We start from the raw sequence: 24,836 nt of genomic DNA, 5'->3' as shown, positions 1-24,836 counted from the left end.
GAATTTGTGAATGCATTTCAATTATCTTATTGCTTCCTTTTCTGTATGCGAAAAATCCTCATTATGGTAGTGTGTGATAGTTGATGAAAATTTCTCACGTTCGTTGAAGCAGCTTTCACGAAAGGTTCAAATGGTTCAAATGGCTCTGAGCACTATGGGACTTAACATCTATGGTCATCAGTCCCCTAGAACTTAGAACTACTTAAACCTAACTAACCTAAGGACAGCACACAACACCCAGCCATCACGAGGCAGAGAAAATCTCTGACCCCGCCGGGAATCGAACACGGGAACCCGGGCGTGGGAAGCGAGAACGCTACCGCACGACCACGAGATGCGGGCTCACGAAAGGCTTTCCATGTCTGCCAGTTCACCTGAAGGATGTACTCAGCTAAAAACTTGGGTAGGCAACTCTACCCGCCCTCCACCCTCACTCTCCCTGGACCGTACAGAAGAATCTTCGCTAACCAATCTCTCATCCTGCTTCGAGTAACTGATACAAAAACTCAGTGGCAATTTGATATCTAATTTACGTATGTTGACTAGTAACAATTGTACTCGGGGCATTATTCGTAAAATCTCAATCTATGTCGTCACTGACCGCGAAAGTGCAGATACCTTGAATATCATACATACTGAGAGGTGTTACATATTAAGAGCTATGGTCAAATAGCAAAGCGCTCGGCATTTTATTCCGAGGTAGTTCTTAAATTCTATGTTACAATCGCAAATATAAATAGTTTTTCAGTATTTGTTTGTGGAAGTGGGCAATAGGTAGGTGATAAAAGTTGATGCTGTAATGTATGTAATGTCTTACCTGATGACTCATAACATTGGAGTTTAAATAAATTCATTATAAGTAATAATAAAACTAGTATTTGGAAACAACATACCAAGTAGCAGGTTGCAAAATAGGAGGGCGTGCTGAAAAGTAATGCCTCTGAATTTTTTATGCTACAAATCTTCAAGCTTTTTAAATAGAACAAATTTTATTAACATTCTAAAGCTTTATTCTACATGTATACATATTTATTTCCCAATATAGTCACCCTGGCAATGAATATATTTCTCCCAACGAGAGATAAGTTTGTCGATACCGTCACCGTAGATCGTTACACATCGTTCACGAAGTCACAACCTCACCTATGCTTGCACTGCTTCATCGCTATCAAAATCCCCTAACATGTTCTTTAAGTTCTGGAAACGCTGAACCTGAACTGTTTGGAGGATGACTGATGGCATGGAATCCAAGGCTCTCGATTGTTGCACATGTCACAGCGCTGTGGCATTGTCATACTGAAGGAAAGAGTGCTCCATGTGTAGTCGAACTCTTTGAATTCGTGCTTTCAGATACTCGATTACAGCACGCTGTTTCTCACCTACCGTTACAGGTATACTACCCGGCACCATGTTACACACTACATTTCGGAGCGTTATAGCGGTAGAGGGTTACAGTTCGCTTCAACTAAGAAGGAAATTCGACCGAGTAGTATGTATGACATGTAATACCACAAACAATATTTCAACATGTCTTCATGTGGTGAAAGTATCAGATAGAAAAACAAATATCACACATTACCTAAACAGTTCCAGCGCACTGCCATGAAATAATAAAGACAACAAAATAATAATTAGTTGCATCAGATAACAGAAATAATAAAATGTGATTTAGTTTTAAGTAGCTCGCAAACCAAGCCTAATGTTTTATTATCATCAAATGATTTACAACACAGCGTACATGGTCGCCAAGCCACACACTTATCCATACTAGCTCTCTTAGATGCACAGCAGAATAATGGACGTCTTTTCAGACGCGAACTATTATTTAGTTTTCGCATTGGAGCAAGGGAAGAAAGAAGGACGACAAAGACAAAAAACTCATGCATGGAGCATATATGGATTCTTAAGATAGTTACCGCAAATATTACTGCTGTTGCAGATTTCGAGATTCCACTCGCTTAGTATTATTACAGAGCCGTAATCCGAGAAGACATTTTACTCCGCAAATACTTCTGTCATCAATCTACCTTTACTCACCCCATTGTTAATTTGAGTATTTTGCTGAAAGCCATATTAATTTTTACTTATTTTCTGATTTATTTAAAAAAATTATTTCATTGCTTTTGATTTTACGTTAACAGGAGAGGATTCCTCCAAGGTTATATTGGGAAACACCGATACTTTTGACAAGTAACATTTGAAAAAAGAATCATAACAGTGGAGTGGCAATAATAAACTACACGTACAGCTTGCTTTGAACATTACATATTTTACTTACATTTTCAGTTCAATTTCTTTACATGAAATCTGTCAATGTGTATAATTTTTCTTCTGACTGTACATGAGATTTGATTTATTTCAGAATAAAAAACACGTTCTTGGTTTGTCATTGACGCGTCATCCTTTTGGAGCATCATCAGAAAGCGTAAAAGTAGCTAGATATGAAATCCATCCGTTCTATAGCCACAAAAATTGTAAAATGGACGCAACAGTAACTGGATTTGTAATCTATCTGTAACATCCTGCTACAGTGGAATGGATTAGTTTTTTAAGATCTGATTATTTTTTTCACACTAGATTGAAAGTTTTTCAAATGAAATTGTACGTTTCTAGACAGCCTTTCAAATATCAGACATCTCTGACGTATATATGAAGACCGAAGCAACGAATGAAACTTTGTCCCAAGGCCGGTATTCGATCCTACGTCAAAAGGTACTCTACAATGGCACAAAGGCTTCGCACAACCGTTTCATTCTAGGCCGAGGTGCTATTCCAGTACTGCTGGAGAGCCCCGGCATTGCTATTTAAGTGTAGGGGAATACCAAGTGGGTTGAGGGGTGACTGGAAAATTCAACTGAGGACGGAAGTGTTCTACAGTAGCCAGTGTGCAAAGTTTGTGAAGTGGTTTGCGGATTTGCCTAGTTATGAGAAGACCCGAGTTCGAATACCGTTCTTGGTACAAATTTTCATTCGTCCCTTCAGTCTCCATATCTACATGTTCGAGACTTGGAAAGGTCTCTAGAACCATATTGTTTCATATGATAAAACCATCTAGACTTGGGCATCAAGAAAGATCCCTCATTTCATTCCATGCTGAGGTGCTGTTCCAGTATAGTTGCAAAGTCTCACCAATGCTGTTTGAGTTTAGGGGAAATACGAAGTTGGCTGAAGCCTGAATGGAAATTTGAATTGAGGAGGGAGTCATGCCATTGTAAAGTGCGTAGATAAAGTCACTAGCTCATCTGCCAAGGGAGCAGTTTCGAATCCTGACCTCGCTACAGATTGTTTTGCTTTTGCTTCAGTCTTCGTATACACTCGTACATTAAAAGTTTCTTGTGCTTCTCCACCATGTGATCTCGTCTTATGGAAAACCAGGGAAAGGTATCATTAGAGCGTTCAACCTCCTTGATTTGTTATTACATACAACGGGATTATATAGTTATTTACTGGTGTTATCTCTGGTATCATCTCTTCAGTTTCTGATTGGACGACATGATTTCACGCAGTTTCAGAGGTAACAAAAAAAATGTTTTAACAACGAGTTTTTAATGACAAGCTGAACGTTGTCGTCTCATTCGCGTTGTATTAACAATAAAGCTGTGAGCAAGTATCGATTAGCTTCTGATATTCATAATGGTGTCTCCTCCTGACGCAGCTGGGAGAGTTCGCGCATCCCATCTTCAGCTCGGACGGCGACTACCCTCCGGTGATGCGGCAGCGGATAGACGCCAACAGCGCTGCAGAGGGAAGACCACGTTCCAGGCTGCCCTCTTTCACCGCCGATGAGGTCGCCTACATCAAAGGTGAGCTTGCTGCTTAGTAATTACGCGGTGCTTGCGTTTACAGCTAGAACTGTGTATGACTGCTGATATTGATATACCCTATCTGATCAAAAATATCCGGATACCTATTACTGGACAATATACTGAGGTGATGGAAGTCATAGGATAGTGATATGCACATATACAGATGGCGATAATGTCGCGTACCCAAGGCATTCAAGGTGTACTCTGGTGGTCCATGTGAAAAGCTTTTCGACGTGATTGTGGCCACACGACGGGAATTATGAGACTTTGAATGGTAGCTGGAGCTAGACGCGTGTAACATTCCTTTTCGGAAATCGTTAGGAAATTCAGCATTCCGAGATCCACAGAGCCACGGCTGTGCCGAGAATACCAAATTTCAGGCAGTACCTGTCACGACGGTAAACACAGAGGCCGACGGCCTTCAGTTAACGATCGAGAGTAGCGGCGTTTGCTTACAGTTGCCAGTGCTAACAGACAAGCAACACTGAGTGAAATCAATGTAGGACGTACGACAAACGGATCTGTTAGGACAGTACGGCGGGATCTGGCGATAGTGGACTTTGGCAGCAGTGCCGTTAGTAACACCTCCACATGGCCTGCAGCGCCTCTCCTGGGATTGTGATCATATCGGTTGGACCCTAGACGAATCGAAAATCGTGGCCTCGTCATGTGAGTCCTGATTTCAGTTGATCGTGGGATTCGAATGTGGCGTAGACCCCACGAAGCCATGGACCCCAGTTGTCAACAAGGTACTGTGCAAACTGGTGGTGGCTCCATAATGGTATGGCCGTATTTACTTGGAATGGACTGGGTCCAACTGAACCGATCATCGACTTCGAAATGGTTAAGTTTGGCTACTTGGAGACCAATTGCAGCCGTTGAAGGATGGAATTTTTGTGGATGACAATGTATCAGAATTTTCCACGTTTGTTTGATGAACATCCTGGACAATTCGAGAGAATATTTTGACCATCCAGATCATCCGGCGTGAATCACATCCAATATTTATGGGACATAATCGAGAAGTCAGTTCGTGCACAACATCCTGTAGCAGGGACACTTACTCAATTATGAAAGGCTACAGAGGAGTCCAGCCCAAGTCGAATTGTTGCACTACGCCGAGCAATAGGAGGTCCGACACGATATTAGGAAGTGTTTCACAACTTTCGTCACGTCAGTCTAATGTGAGATGTATCTACCCTTCGCCTCTATGAACACTTGAATTCAGTTGATAAAACTTTCAATGACCTGGAGGAATGGCAGCTCGTCGTTCATCATGAGACGAAATTGTAGAAGGCAGTCTTGCTGCACTTTGGGGTCTGGAGAAAAGTCGACGTGCTAACTCATCTCAAAGGTGTCACAGTGGGTTCATGTTGGGACTATGCGCAGGCCAACCCATTCCAGATGTGTTATTGTCCACATTCCATTGTCTTACAGATGCACTTTCTGACAGCGTGCCTTATCATCCTGTAAATTCTTCATTTGTGTGGTCACAGTGTACATAGTTGCTTTATAATTATTGACGGTGTATTTGGTCTGTCGTGGCAACTGCAAAAATATGTGATTTTTTCACCAGGCGAGTTTCGCTTTATTGAGTTAAAGCATCATCAGTGACTCGCTTTTTAGATCGTAAAACAGTTCGTTAGGAATAGGCTGACTTGTACTTACGGTGATTTTTCAGAAATCAGCCGAAAAATGTTATAGGAGTAAACGAAAGGGGCGGGTGGACAATAATAAAGCAAGCAAATAATCCTAATAAACATAGATCCCAAAGTCAACTGTTTCCCCGGTATGACGTACGCGCAAGTGCAGGTGTGCCATTATTAGACACTGTTAATGTCGCGACACTATGTTCGAGATAACAGCAAACGCCCTGTCCACTTGTAGCATTTGCAGTGGTTTGCGTGGTCCCATATACATTCTAAAATGAAAAACGGGCTATATATTACCATATACTGCCGATCACGCCTTTCATGCAACGATCAGTGTCCACAGAAACTGTGTGTCTGTTTCCCGTTAGGAGCGAAGTGTTTTCTTATAGCGGAATTTCACGTGTCCATTCTACTCATTGGTCCAAATTAGTTCAGTGCGATATTCGTTTTATCAACATGTATTAATAGAAGTAGTAAAACACGAAGAATAATCAGTACTCCAGCAGTGAGAACGCCACCCTGGTCCGCGCTGACTGCAACCGCAACTGAGTCGCTGCTGAATTGCTGTTTCTTTTTCGTGTTTTCGTGTTTAAAACGTATTGCTAAAATGTGTGTTGTATTATCGTAATGTGAAACCGCTCATTCGAATCGACACTAAAATCCCACTTTAAAATTAATTTTGCTCGTAACTGTAAACAAACCCAGGCTTTCTGTCAGCGCTGTGCGTCGTACGAAAGACTTGATGGGCAGCTGACTAAGCTAAACATCGCAAAAACTAAACTGCAAATATCTGGCGAAAAAACAGAAAAAAACAAGCCGACGACTTTAGGAAAGACACACTGTACAGGATATGTATTCGCGTAGTGTATCCGGTTTCTATACAAGTGTATCAAATTACTACACAGTTATTGATGTACGTGAGTGACCTCTAGTGTGATGCAACAACCTCATTGTGATCTACAGGAACGTCCGACTTCTTCGGTCTCAACCACTACGCCACATCGCACGCCAGGAATAAAGTGGTTGGTGCCGTTCCGTCCAAGGAGTACGACACTGGCGTTGAGCTGTACCTCAACCAGTCTCTCCCTCACGCCGCCACTGAGTGGCTAGTGGTATGCTGTTTTCTTACTTTTTTATTTTAAATCTATTAAACTGACATTACTCTATAGGTAATTAATGTTGTCGCACGGTTGTCTGTAAATTCTTCAACCACGTTTATGAGTGTCGTGTGAATGATGGGTAAAATAGTTTGCGTCGTGCAACAAGCAGATAGATATTTTGTCACTCTTCAGGTGAAATAGGACACATAGAAGATAAAACTGAAATAGTATGTCTCTGCCATATCAAAGGAAGCATGTGGTTTTCATCAGCCCAAACGTGTGTTGTGGATGTTTGTGATATCGTCTCGAATGAAGCGTGCTTTGCAAACTAAACTACCTAGAGACCAGGTTTTAAAATCCAACGGGAACAGAACTTAATACTTTAGTAAAATGTTACCTACAAGCACTGAACCAGATGGCGCAGTACATCTACGAGCGGGATCCAATAAGCAGTGCATGACATTTGTTTCTGAAAGCAGGTTTGTTTTATTCAAAATTCCAAAACACCATATTATTCCCCACGCTTTCGGCCAAAAAACCATTCGTTCAGTCCGATGGCATTACGCCGCCTTTGCTACCTTACTGGGATGACATACACGACTGAATGGTTCCACCCTACTGGTCGACGTCGGAGCCAACATCTTGCCGCAAGAATAGATAGGCTCCCCATTATCCACGTATATCTTCCCGCAGACGCTAGCCTAAAAATGGCTCTGAGCACTATGGGACTTTACGTCTGTGGTCATCAGTCCCCTAGAACTTAGAACTACTTAAACCTAACTAACCTAAGGACATCATACACATCCATGCCCGAGGCAGGATTCCAACCTGCGACCGCAGCGGTCGCACGGTTCCAGAATGAAGCGCCTAGAACCGTTCGGCCACATCGGCCGGCGAGTGCAGCCTACACTGGGCCAAACAGACGGTGCTTCGTCACTGTTTACGGTCTTCTGTTACGCGGTGAGGAACTCAGAGGGCACACAACTTTGGGTACCTCAGCTGGTGGACGTGTGTGTCAGTTCTACCAATAGAGGCGTTAAGCTATGCAATGAGGTATTTTACTGTGATTCGTTGATCACCTAGAATGAGAATGTCCACACGTTAAGCTATGCAATGAGGTATTTTACTGTGATTCGTTGATCACCTAGAATGAGAATGTCCACACGTTCCAACAAATCAGGAGTCACACCTGTGTGCGGCCTGTCGGCCCGTGGGAGATCGAGTAGGCTTGTGCGACGTTGTTGCGATAATAACAGACACTTCGCCCAACTACTCACCGTGCTTTCTTTCACGGCCAGATCTCTGAAGCGCCTATGAATATCTGCGATGCTCTGGTTTTCCGCCAAAAGAAATTCAGCGACATGGAAAGCATCTCCGTTACAGACTACGCGTAGTGCATCATCTTATCGGGAATTTATGAAACTGTAGGTGGTAAAGCGGGATATTCCACAATGTCCCACAGCAAATTGCGCATCTTTTCAATCGAAACTGACCAAGGAAAAAACTGTGCAGCATTACATATTTAACCCCGCTCGTGTATCTACATACAACTCCACAAGCCACTATATGATGCAAGACGGGGGTGTCTTGTACCACGTCATTTCCTTTTGTGTCCTACTGGAAAACGGAACTTTAGTGCGAACATGATATCTTTTATTTTGTCTTCTTGGTCCTTACGCGAGTGTATTTTGGTGATAGTAGGACAGTTTTACAATATGTAACAAATACCAGTTGTCTAAATATCCTGAAAAGTGTTTTGCGAGGAGAACGTCTTCAACCTTGCAGAGATTCTCATTTGAGATCACCCAATATTTCCGTAATACCCGTATGTTGATCGAACTTACCGTTAAATAACCTAGCAGTACGGCCCGGCCAGAAAAGGGACTCGTATTCGAGAGGAGGACCCATCCAATATCCGCCTGCCCATCCAGTTCTGTATGTTCCGTGATTTCCCTACACCTCTTAAGGCAAATGCAAGAAAGGCCTTGACGCTGCTCACTCTTTTTCCCATCCTCCCCAATCCGTGAATGTGCTCCTTGTATAACGACGTCATCATCGACGGGATGTTCAATATTCCTCTCTTCTCCTCTTTATATGGCTGTTGTAGTCTCAAAGACACAGACAGTGGCATCTCCATGCCGCAGTCTAGAGAACAAAGCATGTTATTAGATGTTATAGAAACAATAGATAGGTCGAATATTTATCACTTAGCGTACAATCGCCTACATTACCGTTTCACGTTCAAGCAGACAGTTATTATGTCGTTGGAAGAAGATGTAAGAGCAGTTAATTCATATGTGTATACGACCACGTTTAATATCCAACAGTAGCAATAATTTACACTTTATTAAAATGTCTTGTTCTTAACAGTAACAAATATTCGCGGAATGCAGTGGATTGTCTCTAGAGAATACAACAATGTGGACCTACGTCAGCAAATGTAATAAAATGGTACACCCGACGATGTTATTTATTGCATTCCTACCAGTTTCGGTGCTTCAGTATGGCATCTTCTTATTTCCAGTCGTATACAGCCTATTATTTCCCACAGGTAGTCTGGAAAACGAGTTCATAGATGTTGCCCACTGATGAATCATGTATACGATTGGAGTTAATCCCCTCAGCATCACATAAGGCCTGGAGATGGTGCACTGAAGCACCGAAACTGGTGGCCATGTAATAAATAACATCGTGAGAACGACTGTGAGTGTTCCATTTTATTACGTAAGTGAAACGCCCAACTTCCACAAACCTGTAATCAGAGCAATGGAAACACACAAAAAAATTGTCTGTAAAAGCCATCTGCACATGCAGCTATAAATTTTTTCATCTTGATAAGTGAAAACCAGCAACAGCCGTTAATTAATTATTCATTGTAACAAATTTCTTCGCAGCTTGTAGCTGCATCCTCGGGTATACATCATCAATTAATATAAAATCCAGACCAGGGTTAAATGGACAACTGAATACTCTGAGTCAAATCAAGAGAATATTGGGTCGTCAATCTTACCCTGGTCTGGATTTTATAAGCATTGATTATGTATACCTGAGGATGCAGCTATAAGCTGGAAAACAGGTCATCAATACAGGATCATTTAATAGCTGTTTCGGCTCTTTATTTTATTTATTTATTTCTAGAGTCATCAGTCTTTTGGAATGAAACTTCCTGGCAGATTAAATCTGTTTGCCCGACCGAGACTCGAACTCGGGACCTTTGCCTTTCACGGGCAAGTGCTCTACCATCTGAGCTACCGAAGCACGACTCACGCCCCGTCCTCACAGCTTTACTTCTGCCAGTGTCTCGTCTCCTACCTTCCAAACTTTACAGAAGCTCTCCTGCGAACCTTGCAGAACTAGCACTCCTGAAAGAAAGGATACTGCGGAGACTTGGCGTAGCCACAGCCTGGGGGATGTTTCCAGAATGAGATTTTCACTTTGCAGCGGAGTGTGCGCTGATATGAAGCTTCTACTTTCGGAATGTTTAAAGAGTGAAGTGACCTCTAGCTCTCATTACTGGATTACCTTCACAGCTCAACATAACAACTGTTCTAGTGCTCTTTTCGTGCATCATTAGGAACTCGTTTTCTTAAAATAATTATCTCCGAAGTATTCAATTGCTTGTAATGTCAGCCTATAAAAAATTTCGTATCATACGCCTATGTCGAGCACCTGTGGTGATTATAAACTACCAATGATGGTAACATACAAGAACAACAGCTGTCGAGACGATGTAAAAGATGTTCAACAATTACAAATGGAGACTTGGTGGTTAAATATGAATCACCAATAGACTGCACTAGACAGTTCCAAGGGTGTCTGATTTTGATGACAGCGACATGTAAGTTACTAGAATATTGAGCTACTATGAAGCACCTCCGTAATATTTACGTGTTGTTCGAAACAACCGGCATCAATCGTAGCAGCCCACCTCTGAATTGCTTCGATGTCTTTCTTCAGTCCGGCCTGGTACGGATCCCAACTACTCTAGCAGCCCGCAAGAATGAGCCACACCACAGTCCTATATGTGGTTTCTCTTACTGGTCAACCTCACTTTCCTAAATTTCTCCCATTCAAAGTTCTCACATGCTCGTTATATTTAATATGGCTCTGCAACGTTACTCTCAGATACTTAGAAGGCACTACTAATGCAAGCAAGGCACTACTAATGTTGTATCCGAATACTATAGGTTTGTTCTTCTTATCCATCTGCATTAACTTACATTTTTCCATATTTAGAGCTAGCTGCCAATCATCAGACCACCTAGAAATTTCGTCTAAGTCGTCTTGTACATCTTCCTACAGTCACTCAACGTAGACACCTTACCGTACACCACAACGTCATCAGCAAATTGCCGCAGATTGCTGTCCACCTTGTCCGCAAAACTCATTGATGATTAGGTACCAGACTGTGATATGTTGACTGCTACTTGCTATCCGCCTTTACATATATTTCCAGACATTTTCTAAGAAATTATGATCGAATGGTTTAGTGGGACAGTCGCAGTGCCATAACATGCTTGGGAGTTCCTCAAACCAGGAACTTATGCATGCAGGCATTTGAATTCGGCTGTTGTCATCTTGGAAGACTATTCATCGTCAATAGCAAAAGAAAGAAAAATGCTTTGCCACGGAGGACGTTGAAACAAACATCCTGGTTCATGGCACTGTAACCTAAATGAGTGCACACAAGTCATCGTGCGCAAAAAAATCCAAAACTTCACAGAACTACCTCCGGACTGAACTACACCTTCCATAGTCTGCAAATCAAATGCATCAGAGCGTCGGTACCCTCAAAATATTGTGTCATTTCCAAACGTGCAAACTCGCGACTCGTCTGTTTAGTTCAATGTGCTGCGAAGAGCATTATGCTACTTACGGTACAGTGGCTTACAGAGTATATATTTTCGTGTAGCCTTCTGAAGTCAAAAGTTGGTGATTCGCTTTGGTCGATACTTTCACACTGAAAAGATCGTATGTTCATTATGGTGCAGAAGCGTGTAATTCTGATCAGGTTTACTCTTGTTTATGTCAGTATTGTGACTTAAAAATTAATACCACGTATTAAGTTGCGGAGATAGTAGATCGCTGTAGGTATTTATTGGAAAGAGACGAATCTCAAGTGGGCTGAATAAAATTAATAAACTGCGTCCTTATGGGTGGAAAACTGATTCTGGAATTGCTGTAAACCTACATTTCAATGAACTGTTACACTGATTTGCTTCGCATAGAATCCTAGGGGAATAGCAGGGAAGTGATGTATTAAGTATTAGCTGTTTACGTTTATCAGTCCATTGATAAACCCTCGGAATATTTCTGAATACGGTTTTCTTGGTACAGGGCACTTACAGGGTGACAATTATTGAACTATATGAAAAAAAACGTAAATTATTTACAAACTACGGCATGTACATACTTTATTCAACAAGTAAACGTCACTACAGATTTTCGGATTTAGGGTATGACATGTTCGACATGCCTGTCGTGATTGGCGATGATGTGGCGCAGACGAATAGCGAAGTTTTGTATGGCCCTCTGGAGTGTCTGAACAGCTATGCTGTCGATGACTTCCTGAATGGCTGTTTTCACCCCAGCAATGAACCAAACCATACAGCGCTTACTAATTGCCATCATGCCCTGCGGCCAACCATGCAGTTTGAACACAATAATACAAACCGTTATTGCTGTACTCCTTGTCTTTAATATAGCCCCGCAAAAAGGAGTCGCATGTGTTCAGATCCGGAGAGTACAACGGCCAATCGAGGCCCACGCCAGTGGCCTCTGGGACCCCCAGAGCCAGTATGCGGACCCCAAAGTGCTCCTCCAGGACATCAAACACACTCCTACTTCGATCGGGTCGACATCCGTCTTGCATGAACCACATCTTGTCGAAATAAGGGTCACTTTGGATAATGGGGATTAAATCATCTTCCAAAACCTTCACGTACCGTTCGGCAGTCACCGTGAGACTTTCGATCGCGAAATGCGGATTCTCAGTCCCCCAAATGCGCCAGTTTTGCTTCTTGACGAACAAAACCATATGAAGATGCGATTTGTGGCTAAGCCGGACCATAGAGCGCATACTAATTGCTATCATGCCCCGCGCCAGTTTGTACGCCCTAATACAAACTGTTCAGAAGTTATGACGATTTTATTTCATACAGTTCAATAATTGTCACCATGTGCCATTGGAGCTGGAGTAGTGACAATCGCACTGATCGCGGCTAACGAGTATTATGATGACCGTTTTGTGAGTGTAGCAGTACTCAACTCTGACTCGGGTTCATTTATAAAAATTTCCTAGGTAACATATGGTGAAAAACGTCACTTGGTGAATACCTCTCTCAGCAAATCACTAGGAGCGCATGGATTGCATAGAATTGCTGATGAACTTAGGACATTGCGCCACACCACGGAATCGCGGAGAACTATGGAACGTTTCGTTTTCCTCGTTATCTGCAAGAAAAGACAGGTTGAATGCCAACCGAAGTGGCCTGGGTTCAATTCCTGGCTGGATTAGGGATTTTCTCCAATCAGCGACCGGGTGTTGTATTGTGCTCATTATCAGCGACACAAAAGTCGCCTCAGTGGCTTCACCTGAAAAAACTTGCACCCGATGGCGAGCCCCCGCGTTACAGAGAGAGGAACTCAACTTTGTTCTTTGAATTCATTATTATTTTCCCTTTCATCATTAATTCCCCTTTCTATATGGTCGCTATAAGTTATTGTACTCTTAATATAACTGATTTTCAGTACTTCCTTTAAACTTGCCTAATTAAGTTGTTACACTCGCTGTTGAAATTTATTCTGTACTTGAATCAAACAGTCTGATGTCGTCAACGTATTTATTTTGTTTACATCTCTTATTCTCAACTCGTAACCGCAAGCCGGGCTGTTGTAGGACTTCATATTTTCAACCATCTATCCCAACGGGCTGTAGTTGGGGGGTAGAAAGAATCCCAAATAAGAATGCTTGGAAGCCGAAGTTCTGTTCCAGGATTTACTTCATGATCAAAGCGAACCTCCCGAAAATCGTAGTTGAAATGGGAGATTAGAAATATTTTCATTACGTTCTGATACAATGTAAATGTATGTATTTGTTAGATGATTCATCAAGAATCAGCAAGAGACTGTTATTCAATTCCAGCTTGTAGTTGGGTGCGAGAGTTAGTCTAAAGTGCATTGTTTGTGACCTATAACGATGAATAGCACTTGCGCTATAACCATCGCTAACGGTAGTATGCAGTGTAATTTCGGTACCATTTTATGACTATGGCACTTTTCTCTGGTTAAATACTAGAAAATGGCTATTTCTGTGGAAGTTAGTCGTGTAACCAAGATGACTCCTCAATAAACATTACAGCGTTCATCCAGAAATATGAGTCTGCGTTTTAGATGCCTACTGAGGTGCTTTCTTCAGCGTTCAGTACAAAAATATTGCACAAATAGAAATTTATGCTGCGTGATACAGCGTAGTCATTAGATCATAACATTTTACACTGCAAATGTTTACTAATGTACAGACTACCGTGGTATTGATGGCAGGCATTCTCTCCAGCATAAATTATATATAGTATGAGGGATAATTCTTCCTTTAGAGCATTACTGCTATTTGTAAAGAAATAGGGTACATTAATTTACGTCGTTGTAATGGACTGAAATAAAATCTATCAGAGCTTCCATTATTAAAATTATTGGCTTAAGGAAAACAGTTCTACACGTAAGTGAAGTGAGTACATTACAAAGTTTCCCTTATGCTCATGAAATCTTCAAAGCCGTAAACTGGTGGTAATTCCTTCTGATAAAAATTAATATCTATTAAACCTAGGATAGTGTACAGAAGGTCAACTGCACCAGTGGTACAATTCCCTTCAGCAGACGTTATAATAAGGAAAAGTTCGTAACTGAAATACGTGCCACTAAGGGTTTATATATTACCAAGCTTTGGAGGAAGTTAACAGACACACTCTGCGATGATTGCATGTTAATGGAACACTGAATTGGACTGCTTAGATTAATAGGATCCTGCCGGCGTTTCAATTTGGAATCACCTACCTTCACTACAATCCCTTACGCTGTGTTCAAATACCATATGAAGAATGTAAATCACATTAAAATCTAGACCCTCCACAGACTACGCGGATTTGTTGTCAAGGGGTGAGCATTGAATAGTTTTAGCTATTTACAGTACGTTCCTTGATAGTTAATAAGTTGTGACCTAATGCAAGTAAAAAATAACTTACTTTTTGTTTGTCCTGACACGCCAGTGAAATTTGATTCTCGTTACCTCCATCTGTATGTGTTTCGCTTGGTGAACAATGTATGAGAGCCTACTTAGATGTATTTTGGGTTTCATTGTAAGATTATTGACTTTCTGTATCTTAAGTAATGTAATAAATTTACTTTAGCAGAAATTTCTCCTGTTTTTCCTTGAACAGGTGGCCCCCTGGGGATTCCGTAAGCTTCTCAACTGGATTGCTAATGAATACCCAGGATATCCCATATTTGTTACGGAGAATGGATATTCAGACAATGGCGAGTGGAACGATGTGAACCGTACCAACTATATCACCGTAAGTTGTTGCTCGATTTAAAATATTTTCTTCTGTTCTGTAACTTTTCCTTACAGACCGTTTTTATTATAATACTTTCATCGTCATATAGGGATGGCATCTTCGACTACTAATCCACAGGTCCTGAGTGCCGGTTCGATCACAGCTACTGCTTACATTATAAATAAAAATCTTCAGCTATGGTTTAGTAAAAGCAGCCATCGTCGTTCTGTGAACGGCGTTGTCAAAGAGGGCGGAGGAGCAGAAAGAGGTTCTGGGTGTCATGGACTCAAAAACTGCCTACAAAAACGAAATAATGAATCAATTTCATAAGGAGGCACTCAGTTCAGGATACATAAGTTGTAACCACAGGAAAAGATGTCTATAATTTAAAAAGTAAAACGATGGTCTCTCCAGTGGCAATCGATTCCACTCTAAAGCCCCATTCACTATTCTTATCTCCCACAGGGAATTTCCAAGGACGAAGTGCCTATTAAAAGAATAAAAATCAAAATAGGGTGTGATTCAACGAGAGTGACAGCGGAATTTACAAAGTGTAAATGTAGTAGGGATATACTAACATAGATTTCAGATCTGTTTACAGCCAGTAAAGGGTAATGGTAAGAATGGAAAGTCATGCCATCACAGGTTAATAAACCAGTTCAAAAATTTTACTATGGGAGGAGGATTCGGTATACAGTAAATAACAAGTTGAACGAGGAGTGTACAAATTTCATCGAGGATTTTCCTGATCAGTATCGAATCCACACCAACACCAACAACAGTAGTACAGATGTACATGCCTAGTCACAAACAGAAGACTGCTAGATACAGAGTGTGTATGAAGGAACTGATACCGTATCTCATCACTTAAATGGATACGAAAAAAATATTGAGCTTAAAACTTTTCCAATTTAGCCATCATAGTTTTTGTTAAATTTCTGATTATTGCTCAAAATCTTTGTCTTAAAATCTGGGTGTCTAGTATAACAAACTCCTTTAAAAAAATGAAAATTGAGTATGAACTGAAAGTGACAGGAAAAAATTAAAACTAAGTGTATTGGTCTTTCAAGTGTACTACACTTGAGATTGCATTGAGTAGACATGTGTGAAAAATAAAAAAACACTAATTTCATACAAGGTATTATTTATTTGAAAAAATACAGTTACAACAGAGTACTCCATCAGTATACAGTTAGTTTTTATTTTCAGTTCTTAATGAGATGAGTTCAATCTGACCTTTGAGTCCATTATTTCCGAAATATTAGATTCCAAACTTGAAACTTTCACTATGAAATCCGACCGCATGTCCAGCCGATTTTTGTATTTGTTTTTCATGAAACACTTGGAAGAAACTGCTTGCTCAGACCGATACGTGGTTGCAAATGGAAGGATATTTTTCATTGCCTTATCTCCAAGTTTCTTGAAATCCTTGGGTGCCGATGCCCAGAAGTCTGTAATTTTATCACCGATTAAAATGTTTATCATCGTACTACATCTGGACAGATCCACAAGTTGATCTTGCTCATCTTCAGTGAGACCTTGTATTTTGTATATTTCTTCACAGCTGAAGGGATTTCGAATCCATCTGTCGTCAGGGTCAGGTTCAGGGAAATACTCTCTAAAAGTGGTGGCTAGGGTGCGTAGATGCTCGGCTACATTGATCTTGATCTGGTCAGGCAAATTCTCATCTGATGATTGTTTTAAAGTAGAAAAGTTAGTTAGTGACTCATTTTCCATCCTTGACGCCCAGATCTGACACTTTTTCACCATATCACTAATCGTATCCTCAACTTAGAACATGCCTACACTTTTTCCTTGTAAACTCAAGTTTAACACATTCAAGTGTTCAAACACATCAGCTAAGAACGCAACTGAGCAAAGCCAAGAGAAATTAGTGAGAAAATCCGCGTACTTTGTGTCAAGAAGGAAGACACGAACCTCGACTCTAAGTTCGAAAAATCTTGACAAAATCCTACCTCGAGAAAGCCATCTTACTTCCGTATGAATAAGAAGTTGCTCATGCTCACTGCCGGTCTCTTTACACTCTAGGAAGAAGCTAGACGCAGAAGTTAGCGTTCGCTAAAGCTATACTCATGCAGGAAGCGGCCAAAACGAAAAATCTATTATCATACGAAAAATATTTAATATATCTTTTTATTCTTAAAGCATCTTGCGGACCCCTCTGGGTCCGCGGACCACCTATTGGGAACCACTGGGCTAGTGGAAGCGTCTTTCATTAGTAAACAAAATGGTCTCGGTCCCCGGTTCGCTACCGGCCACAGCTTAAAGTTTGAATAAAAATCTTCTGCAGTGGCGGCCGAAGACTTCCGGCATAGGAAGTCATCCTTATTCATCTAACGGTGTTGTCAAGGAGGGTGGACGAGCGAATAGAGGTTCAGGCGACTCTCTTGCTCTACGGGTGGGAAATTGCCCCTAAAGGCGGAAGAATCAGTAATGATCAACGACATGCAGAAGGGAATGGAAACCACTGCGTTAAAGGCCTGTAACGTGTATCCACAGGATATGTGGCCTGTATGTGAAAAACTTTTGTGATGATCTATATATTGGCAAAAAATTCCGGACGAGCCCCCCTTCGGGTCTCCGGGAGGGGACTGCCGAGGGTGAGGCGACCGTCAGGAAGACACTGGACAACCAACGAAAGGATAACGTTCTACGAGTCTGCGGGTGAAGTGTCAGAAGTTTGAACGTGGTAGGGGAGTTATAAAACTGAAGAGGAAATACTAACGCCTAGTCTAGATATAGTGGGGGTTCACGGAAGTCAAATTTAAAGAAGACAGGGACTTCTAGTTATGTGAGTATAGCATAATGTCAACAGAAGCAGGAAATGGTGTAACGGAGCAGGAAGCGTTATGAATAGAAAGGCAGGGCAGAGAAAGATTTCCTGTGGCGAGTTAAGTGCTAGAGTTGTTCTCATCAGAATCGACAACAAAGAAACACCGACAATGATAGTTGAGGTATACAAGCCGACGTCGCAGGCTAAAGATGAACAGATAAAATATATGAGGTTATTGAACGTTTAATTCAATACGTAAGGGAAGATGAAAACGTAACAGTCATGGAGGATCGTAATGTGGTTTTAGGGGAAGAAGTATAAGAAAGGGTTAGAGGAGAATATGAGTTTGCTACTAGGAATGATAGAGGAGAAAGACTAATTCAGTTCTGCAATAAATTTCAGCTGCTAACAACAAATACTATATTCAGTAATCACAAGAGGATGATGTATGCTCGGAAAAGAATAGAAGGTACTCGAAGATTTCATTACATTACATCATGGTCAAGCAGAAATTCCGACATCAGATACTGGCTTGTGAGTAGTACCCAGGCGCGGATGTAGACTCTTATCACAATTTAGTATTGATGAATCGTAGACTGAAGTTCAAGAGACTAGGCAGAAAGAATCAATGCGCAAAGAAGTCGAATACGGGAGAACTAAGGAATGAAGAAGTACGCTTGAATTTCTCTATGGCTATGGATACTCCTCAAAGGAAAGCTCAGTGCGCAGATCCTTTGAAGAGAAATGGGCATCTCTTAAAATGGCAATCACAGAAGTTGGGAAAAATCGTAGGCACAAAGAAGGAAAATGAATAACAGAAGAAATACTTCAGTTGATCAGTGAAAGAAGGAAGTACTAATACGCTCAGGGAAATTCAGGAATGTAGTGATACAAGCCACTTAAGAATAAAAGAAATTGAAAGCGCAGGGAAACTAAGGCAGAATGCTTGCATGCAAAATGTGAATAAGCCGAAAAAGAAATGATTGCCAGAACGATTGATCCGACATACAGAAAAGTCAAAACGGCATTCGATGATATTAAAAGCAAGGCTGATAACTTAAAGAGCGCAATGAATTTCCACTTCTAAAAGCAGAGGAGAGAGCAGATAGGTGGAAAGAGTGCATTGAAGGTGTCTATAAGGGGACACGATAGAAGAAGAAACAGGAGTCGATATAGAAGAGGTAGGGGATCCAGTATAGTAATCAGAATTTCGAACAGCTTTGGAAGAACTTAAGATCAAATAAGGCAGAAGGGATGTATAGCATTCATCAGAATTTCTAAAATCACTGGGAGAAGTGGACATAAAAGGAGTATTCACGTTGGTGTGTTCAATCCATTAGTCTGGCGATACATCATTTAATTTTCGGAAAAATATAATCCACACAATTCCGAAGATTACAAGAGCTAACAAGTGCCAGAGCCATTGTACAATCAGCTCAACAGTTATACACCCAGTTGCTGACTAGGATGATGTACAGAAGAATTGGAAAGAATATAGCGGATGTGTTAGAGGGCTATTGAATTGGCTTTGAGCCATTGTACAATCAGCTCAACAGTTATACACCCAGTTGCAGACTAGGATGATGTACAGAAGAATTGGAAAGAATATAGCGGATGTGTTAGAGGGCTATTAGATTGGCTTCAGGAAATGTATGGGCACCAAAGGATAGTTCTGACGTTACAGATGATGATGATGGAAGCAAGACTGAAGAAGAATGAAGACACTTTCAAGGGGTTTGTCGAGCTGCAAAAAGCGTTCGACAAAGTCAAATGGTGCAAGATATTCTAAATTCTGAGAAAAATGGGGTTAAGTTATAGGAAAATATGAGTAATATGGTATATGTACAGGAACCAAAAGACAGCAATAAGAGTGGAAGACCAAGAACGATGTGCTTGAATTAAAAAGGGCTGAAGACAGGTATGTAGTTATTCGCCCATTCTGTTCAATCTATCCATCGAAGAAGCAATGAGGAAATAATGGAAAAATTCAACAGTGGATTTTAAATTCAAGGTGAAAAGATGTCAATGATGATATTCGCTAATGACATTGTAGTGCTCATTGAAATTGTAGAAGAAATACAGGCTCTGTTGTATGGAATGAACGGTCTTATGATTACAAAATATGGACTGAAACTAAGTCGAAAGAAGAGGAAAGTAATGAGAAGCAGCAGAAATGAGAGGACCGAAGAACCTAATATCAGGATTGGTGGTCACGAAGTAGATGAAGTTAAAGAATTACGCTAAAAAAAGAAAACATAATGGACGGAGCAAGGAGATGTAAAGAGCAAATTAACACTGGCAGAAAGATTATTCATTGTCAACAGCAATCTGTTGGTTTGAAACCAGAACGTGCGTCTGGAGCGCAGCATTGTATGGTAGTGAAACATCGACTGTCGGTAAACCGGAACAGAAGAAAATCGAAGCATTTAAGATGTGGTGCTAAGGAAGAATGTTTGAAATTAGATAACGTATGCATTGAGGAGTTTGGCAGATTTGGCAAGGAAAGAAATATATGGAAAAGACTTACAGGAAGAGGTGACAAGATGGTAGTTCACGTGTTAAGACATCACGTAATAACTTCTGTGGTTAAAATTGGAGCAGAAGTGGGTAAAAACTGCAGAGGAAGTCAAATTAAACCAGTCACAAGACGGATGACTGAAAAAACACCTCTATTCGAAGATAACAAGTTAGCGGTTTCGTGCTATTGTAATCCTCCCCTCAATATGCGATTGTAATATTGCGGAACCGGTCGTATATAATCTCGGAATAAAGTATTTTGTACAATAATGAGTATCTCTGTCTAATTATTGTTATTATTGAGGGTCAGTTGCCAATCCCTGCATCAAGCGTCGATCCTGTTCAGGTCTGACTGCATTTCGCTACAGTTTTATAACTTTTCGTCTTGACTGTATTCATCTGCAAAATACCTCGCGGGAGTCCTGACGCTATCCTCTAGGTCATTTATGTACAAGATACAGCAGATATCAGTGCACATTTTTGTATTTGTGACTAAGGATAGTGTACCGAACAATATTACATCAGCACTTACGTCATTTGCATATTACTAATTATATCCTTTACAGGTTATATGTTTTTTGGTTGTTTAGTGCCTCCAAGTACATCTGGCAAGTGCAAGTCATTAACGTTTATTTTCTCATGGGTAGCAGGTCAGGTGTTGAAGGGTGGATGCATGGACGCTAAAAGGTTAGTCTGTACTGACAGGTGTAGTCCACCTAGTGGTGCAATACGACTGTACAAATAGAAATATTTGAAATATCTGTACCTATACACTACATATCGTGAATAGTAGTGGTCCTACAATACTCCCTTTGGGTACACCTGTTTGTGTTTGAAGATAACTCTCTGTTATGAATGACATACTCTTCGCCACTATCTAGGAACTCCTCCACTGTCTGTATAATTATGATCGTAAAATTTTATGGCAATCTTTTCTTAGTTCTTCGCAACTATTTTTTCCTTTTCAACTTCATATTCATTAATTTAAAGTACGTCGTATTACATTAAGAAGGAAAAATGTCATTTAAAACGACGAAAATATGTTGAATTTTCTCACTACTGCTTTCAGAGCTATATGGCGGAGATGTTGAAGGCAATCAACGAAGATGGCATCGATATTTTCGGTTACACAGCCTGGACTCTCATGGACAATTTCGAGTGGTCATGGGGATACACGTAAGTTCTGCCTCTCTGCATCGATACTTACACCGACATTTCCATCGATATTCTCTTAAACTGCAGTTTTATGACGTGGTTATGCAACACGCTTTCCTTCCTCTTTCTTCTTAATACACAGGGCAAAAGTTTTTGAGTCTTTAATTTACTTATCTTGAGTGGTAAGGAGAAATCTGTATTAATTACCTGAAAGAAGGAGAACTTCATAGCCAAGATCGCTTGTAATTAATCCTCTATTACCTGGTTCGGTAAGCATGATTACCAACTTCAGACGCCGATAAAAGTTTATTACATGTCTCCTATACCAGATGTACAAATACTGTTTCTAAAATCTTGCCAGGTATGTGGGGGATGAGAGGAGGGGTCCGCCGGCAAGTCAGGTTTAAAACTATTCTGTATACTGTTGTTTTAATCTTGACTTGCCGATGCGTCGTTCATCTCGTCCCTCACATACCTGGCAATGTTTTAGAAAGAGTGTTTGTACAGCGAGTACAGGAGACACGTAATAACCTCTCATCGAGATCTTAAGACACCAACGATGCTTACCAAAACCAGTAATCGGGAATCTTGGCGATCTTAGCGAAGAAAGTTACCTTCTCTCAGTTTCTGAGACTTCTTCACTGACTTGATTCTTGTCTACTTTCGTGGGAACGGCGAGATTTGATTATCTTTGAGAATTATTTGTCTCTTATTTTGTTTCAGGGCCAAATTTGGACTCTACTACGTGGACTTCAATGATGATGCGCGACCGAGGACAGCTAAAGACTCGGTTCAGACCCTAGCTCAAATATACTCTAGCAATGAGCTACCAATGGAATATTTTAACTAATTCGTAACGAGGTCTTTAAGCTGTTAAGTTTATTGTATGTAATAATGCTCCAAAAATAAAAATGAAATTAACTGCCACTACACTGATAACTAATAACTTCACACAAAACGAATGTTTGCTTTTCTTTGTCGTTGTATTGCATGTGTTATTCTATGCCTCTAATAAAATGTAAAACTGTCACGTATGTCTGTTTGTCTGTTTGAACTAGCTAATCTGCAAAAAATGCGAAACAAATTTTTATGGGATTTTTACAGGTAAATTGAGTGTAGCTTGGGCCAAATGCAAGCTTTACTTAATCAAAACTGAATGATGAAATGAAAAGATATCGTGGTTTAAAATTTTATCTAAAACTGTCGTACTTGTCTGTTTCTCTGGACACACTGATCTCCAAAATTGCATGACAAATTTTCATAGAGTTTACACAGGTGTCTCTAGCGTAACTAGGAGTAATCATCCAAATCAGATCACGGAAAGAAAAGGTATCTAAAATCGTCTGTTTAGCTTACAAGTTCAGGATTTAATCATCACAGCGCAGTAAACCAGAAAAAAAACAGAAGGCACGTTTAGTTTTTTAAACTTAGTGACAAATATATTTTCAGAAATTTACTTCAGAGGCAGAATTAAGCGCCAAAATCTTATCTTTACGAACACCAACTAATAGTGAATTGTCTATAGCCGTAATTACAATATCATATTTCTTTGACAAAGAAATACGATCAAACATTCGTCAAATTTCTTTGACCAAAATCTTCGGCATGGCGCTATAAAGGGGTATTACACTGCCGTCATATTTTCCGTCAGTTTTCAAGATGGGGACGACATCTTGTTATTACGCGCTGCAGTTTCTAGCACCAAAATTGCACTGTGTGTGTATTTGCAACACGCGGTTTCTTAATACATGAGAGAGCTGCTTTAGTCTACAACACAGCACTCAAATATCACATTGCACATTTATCAAAATGATTCCAGACACGTGTGAAGTGATTTATAAAGTACTCAAGGGGTAAGGTAAATAAAAGTTTAGTGCACTACATGGGCAGGAAGAACTGTTTGTAATTTTTAATAATTTAATTAATAGAATTAGTGTTCCAGCAAATATAAAATTAATACATGGTACGAAATAGATGAACACGTTTTAACTTGTGGGAATCAGAGTTCAAAAATAGACAAACTAGGATGGAAAGCTAAGAAAGAATTTTTTGTTTTAGAGTGTGACCACATCCTCTATTCCGCATCGTTAAAAGCTGCTTGGGTGTTTCCTGATGTAGAGGTGGTTAGCTGTAGCTGTGATTGTGGACATGAAGTCACCTGCTACATATTTCACCTGCCCATGAACACATAATTAATAGCACGCACCGTGCCCCATGCTAACCCCCACCCCAGTCGCAGCGAGTTTATTAGAAAAAATAAAAAAGAGTCGAAGGATCAAACCAATTTTAAAGACTTGTTTGCAAACTCACTACATAGACGAAAAATAGCTGTAGCGTCGCTAGCGATCCAAGCGATTACATTTCACATTGCACTGATCAGAACACGAATGACTTTTATGATGAAATCTGTGGTGTCACCGCCAGACACCACACTTGCTATGTGGTAGCCTTTAAATCTGCCGCGGTCCGTTAGTATACGTCGGACCCACGTGTCGCCACTATCAGTGATTGCAGACCGAGCACCGCCACACGGCAGGTCTAGAGAGGCTCCCTAGCACTTGCCCCAGTTGTACAGACGACTTTGCTAGCGATGGTTCACTGCCTACACACGCTCTCATTTGCAGAGACGACAGTTTAGCATAGCCTTCAGCAACGTCATTTGATACGACCGAGCAAGGCGCCATATTCAGTTACTATTGATATTGATATTGTGAATCATGTACCTTCAAGAGCGACGTTCATCATTTATGGATTGAAGTTAAGTATCAAACTAATTACTTCCGCTTTCTGAATTCTAATTTGTTGTCATGTTCCAGACCTCATGTAAATAAAGTCCTTCCCTCCTCACGCCAGCCTGCGTGAGCTAAAACGCGTGCATTTCGGTCTCCACGAGTAACACGGTGTTGGCTCTTCTGCCAACACAACAAAATCTACTGTGAGGCCCTAGATTTGGTCATATTTATTTGATTACAGGCGAGATCTGACAAAGTTCCCAATTACACCATCAAATTTTTTTGACATAAATATTAGACTCATCAGCTTTGACAAAGAAATATGATAGTGTAACACCGGCCTAAGGTATACAGATATAATGATCTCATTTTGGTTTTAAAAACTTAACATTGCTTCGCTCCCTTCGGTGGTTTTATTTATATTGTTGCATAGGAACAAAGAATTTATTATTTTGTATTTGTGATTTGGGTACCTTGGGAAGCAACCTCCGAGTTTCCTTTGCTGCCATGGGGCGATATGCAAATGAC

The 24,836-nt window shown here is 40.6% G+C and overlaps 1 protein-coding gene across 1 annotated transcript in view; it reads left to right on the top strand.

Moving 5' to 3' along the window:
• LOC126094870 (myrosinase 1-like) overlaps positions 1-22,506 on the top strand; it is a 55,614-nt gene extending 33,108 nt beyond the window's left edge. The window contains exons 7-11 of the mRNA XM_049909501.1: positions 3,656-3,803; positions 6,422-6,570; positions 14,994-15,128; positions 21,491-21,597; positions 22,300-22,506. Of these exons, the coding sequence (XP_049765458.1) occupies positions 3,656-3,803; positions 6,422-6,570; positions 14,994-15,128; positions 21,491-21,597; positions 22,300-22,426 (666 nt within the window). The 3' untranslated portion in view covers positions 22,427-22,506. The remainder of the gene's footprint in view (positions 1-3,655; positions 3,804-6,421; positions 6,571-14,993; positions 15,129-21,490; positions 21,598-22,299) is intronic.
• Positions 22,507-24,836: the final 2,330 nt, after the last annotated feature.

The sequence above is a fragment of the Schistocerca cancellata genome, chromosome 8 (assembly GCF_023864275.1).
Source record: "Schistocerca cancellata isolate TAMUIC-IGC-003103 chromosome 8, iqSchCanc2.1, whole genome shotgun sequence".
NCBI lineage: Eukaryota > Metazoa > Arthropoda > Insecta > Orthoptera > Acrididae > Schistocerca > Schistocerca cancellata.
Note: the sequence above shows the minus strand (reverse complement) of the source record. Positions and strands in the feature narration are given on the sequence as shown.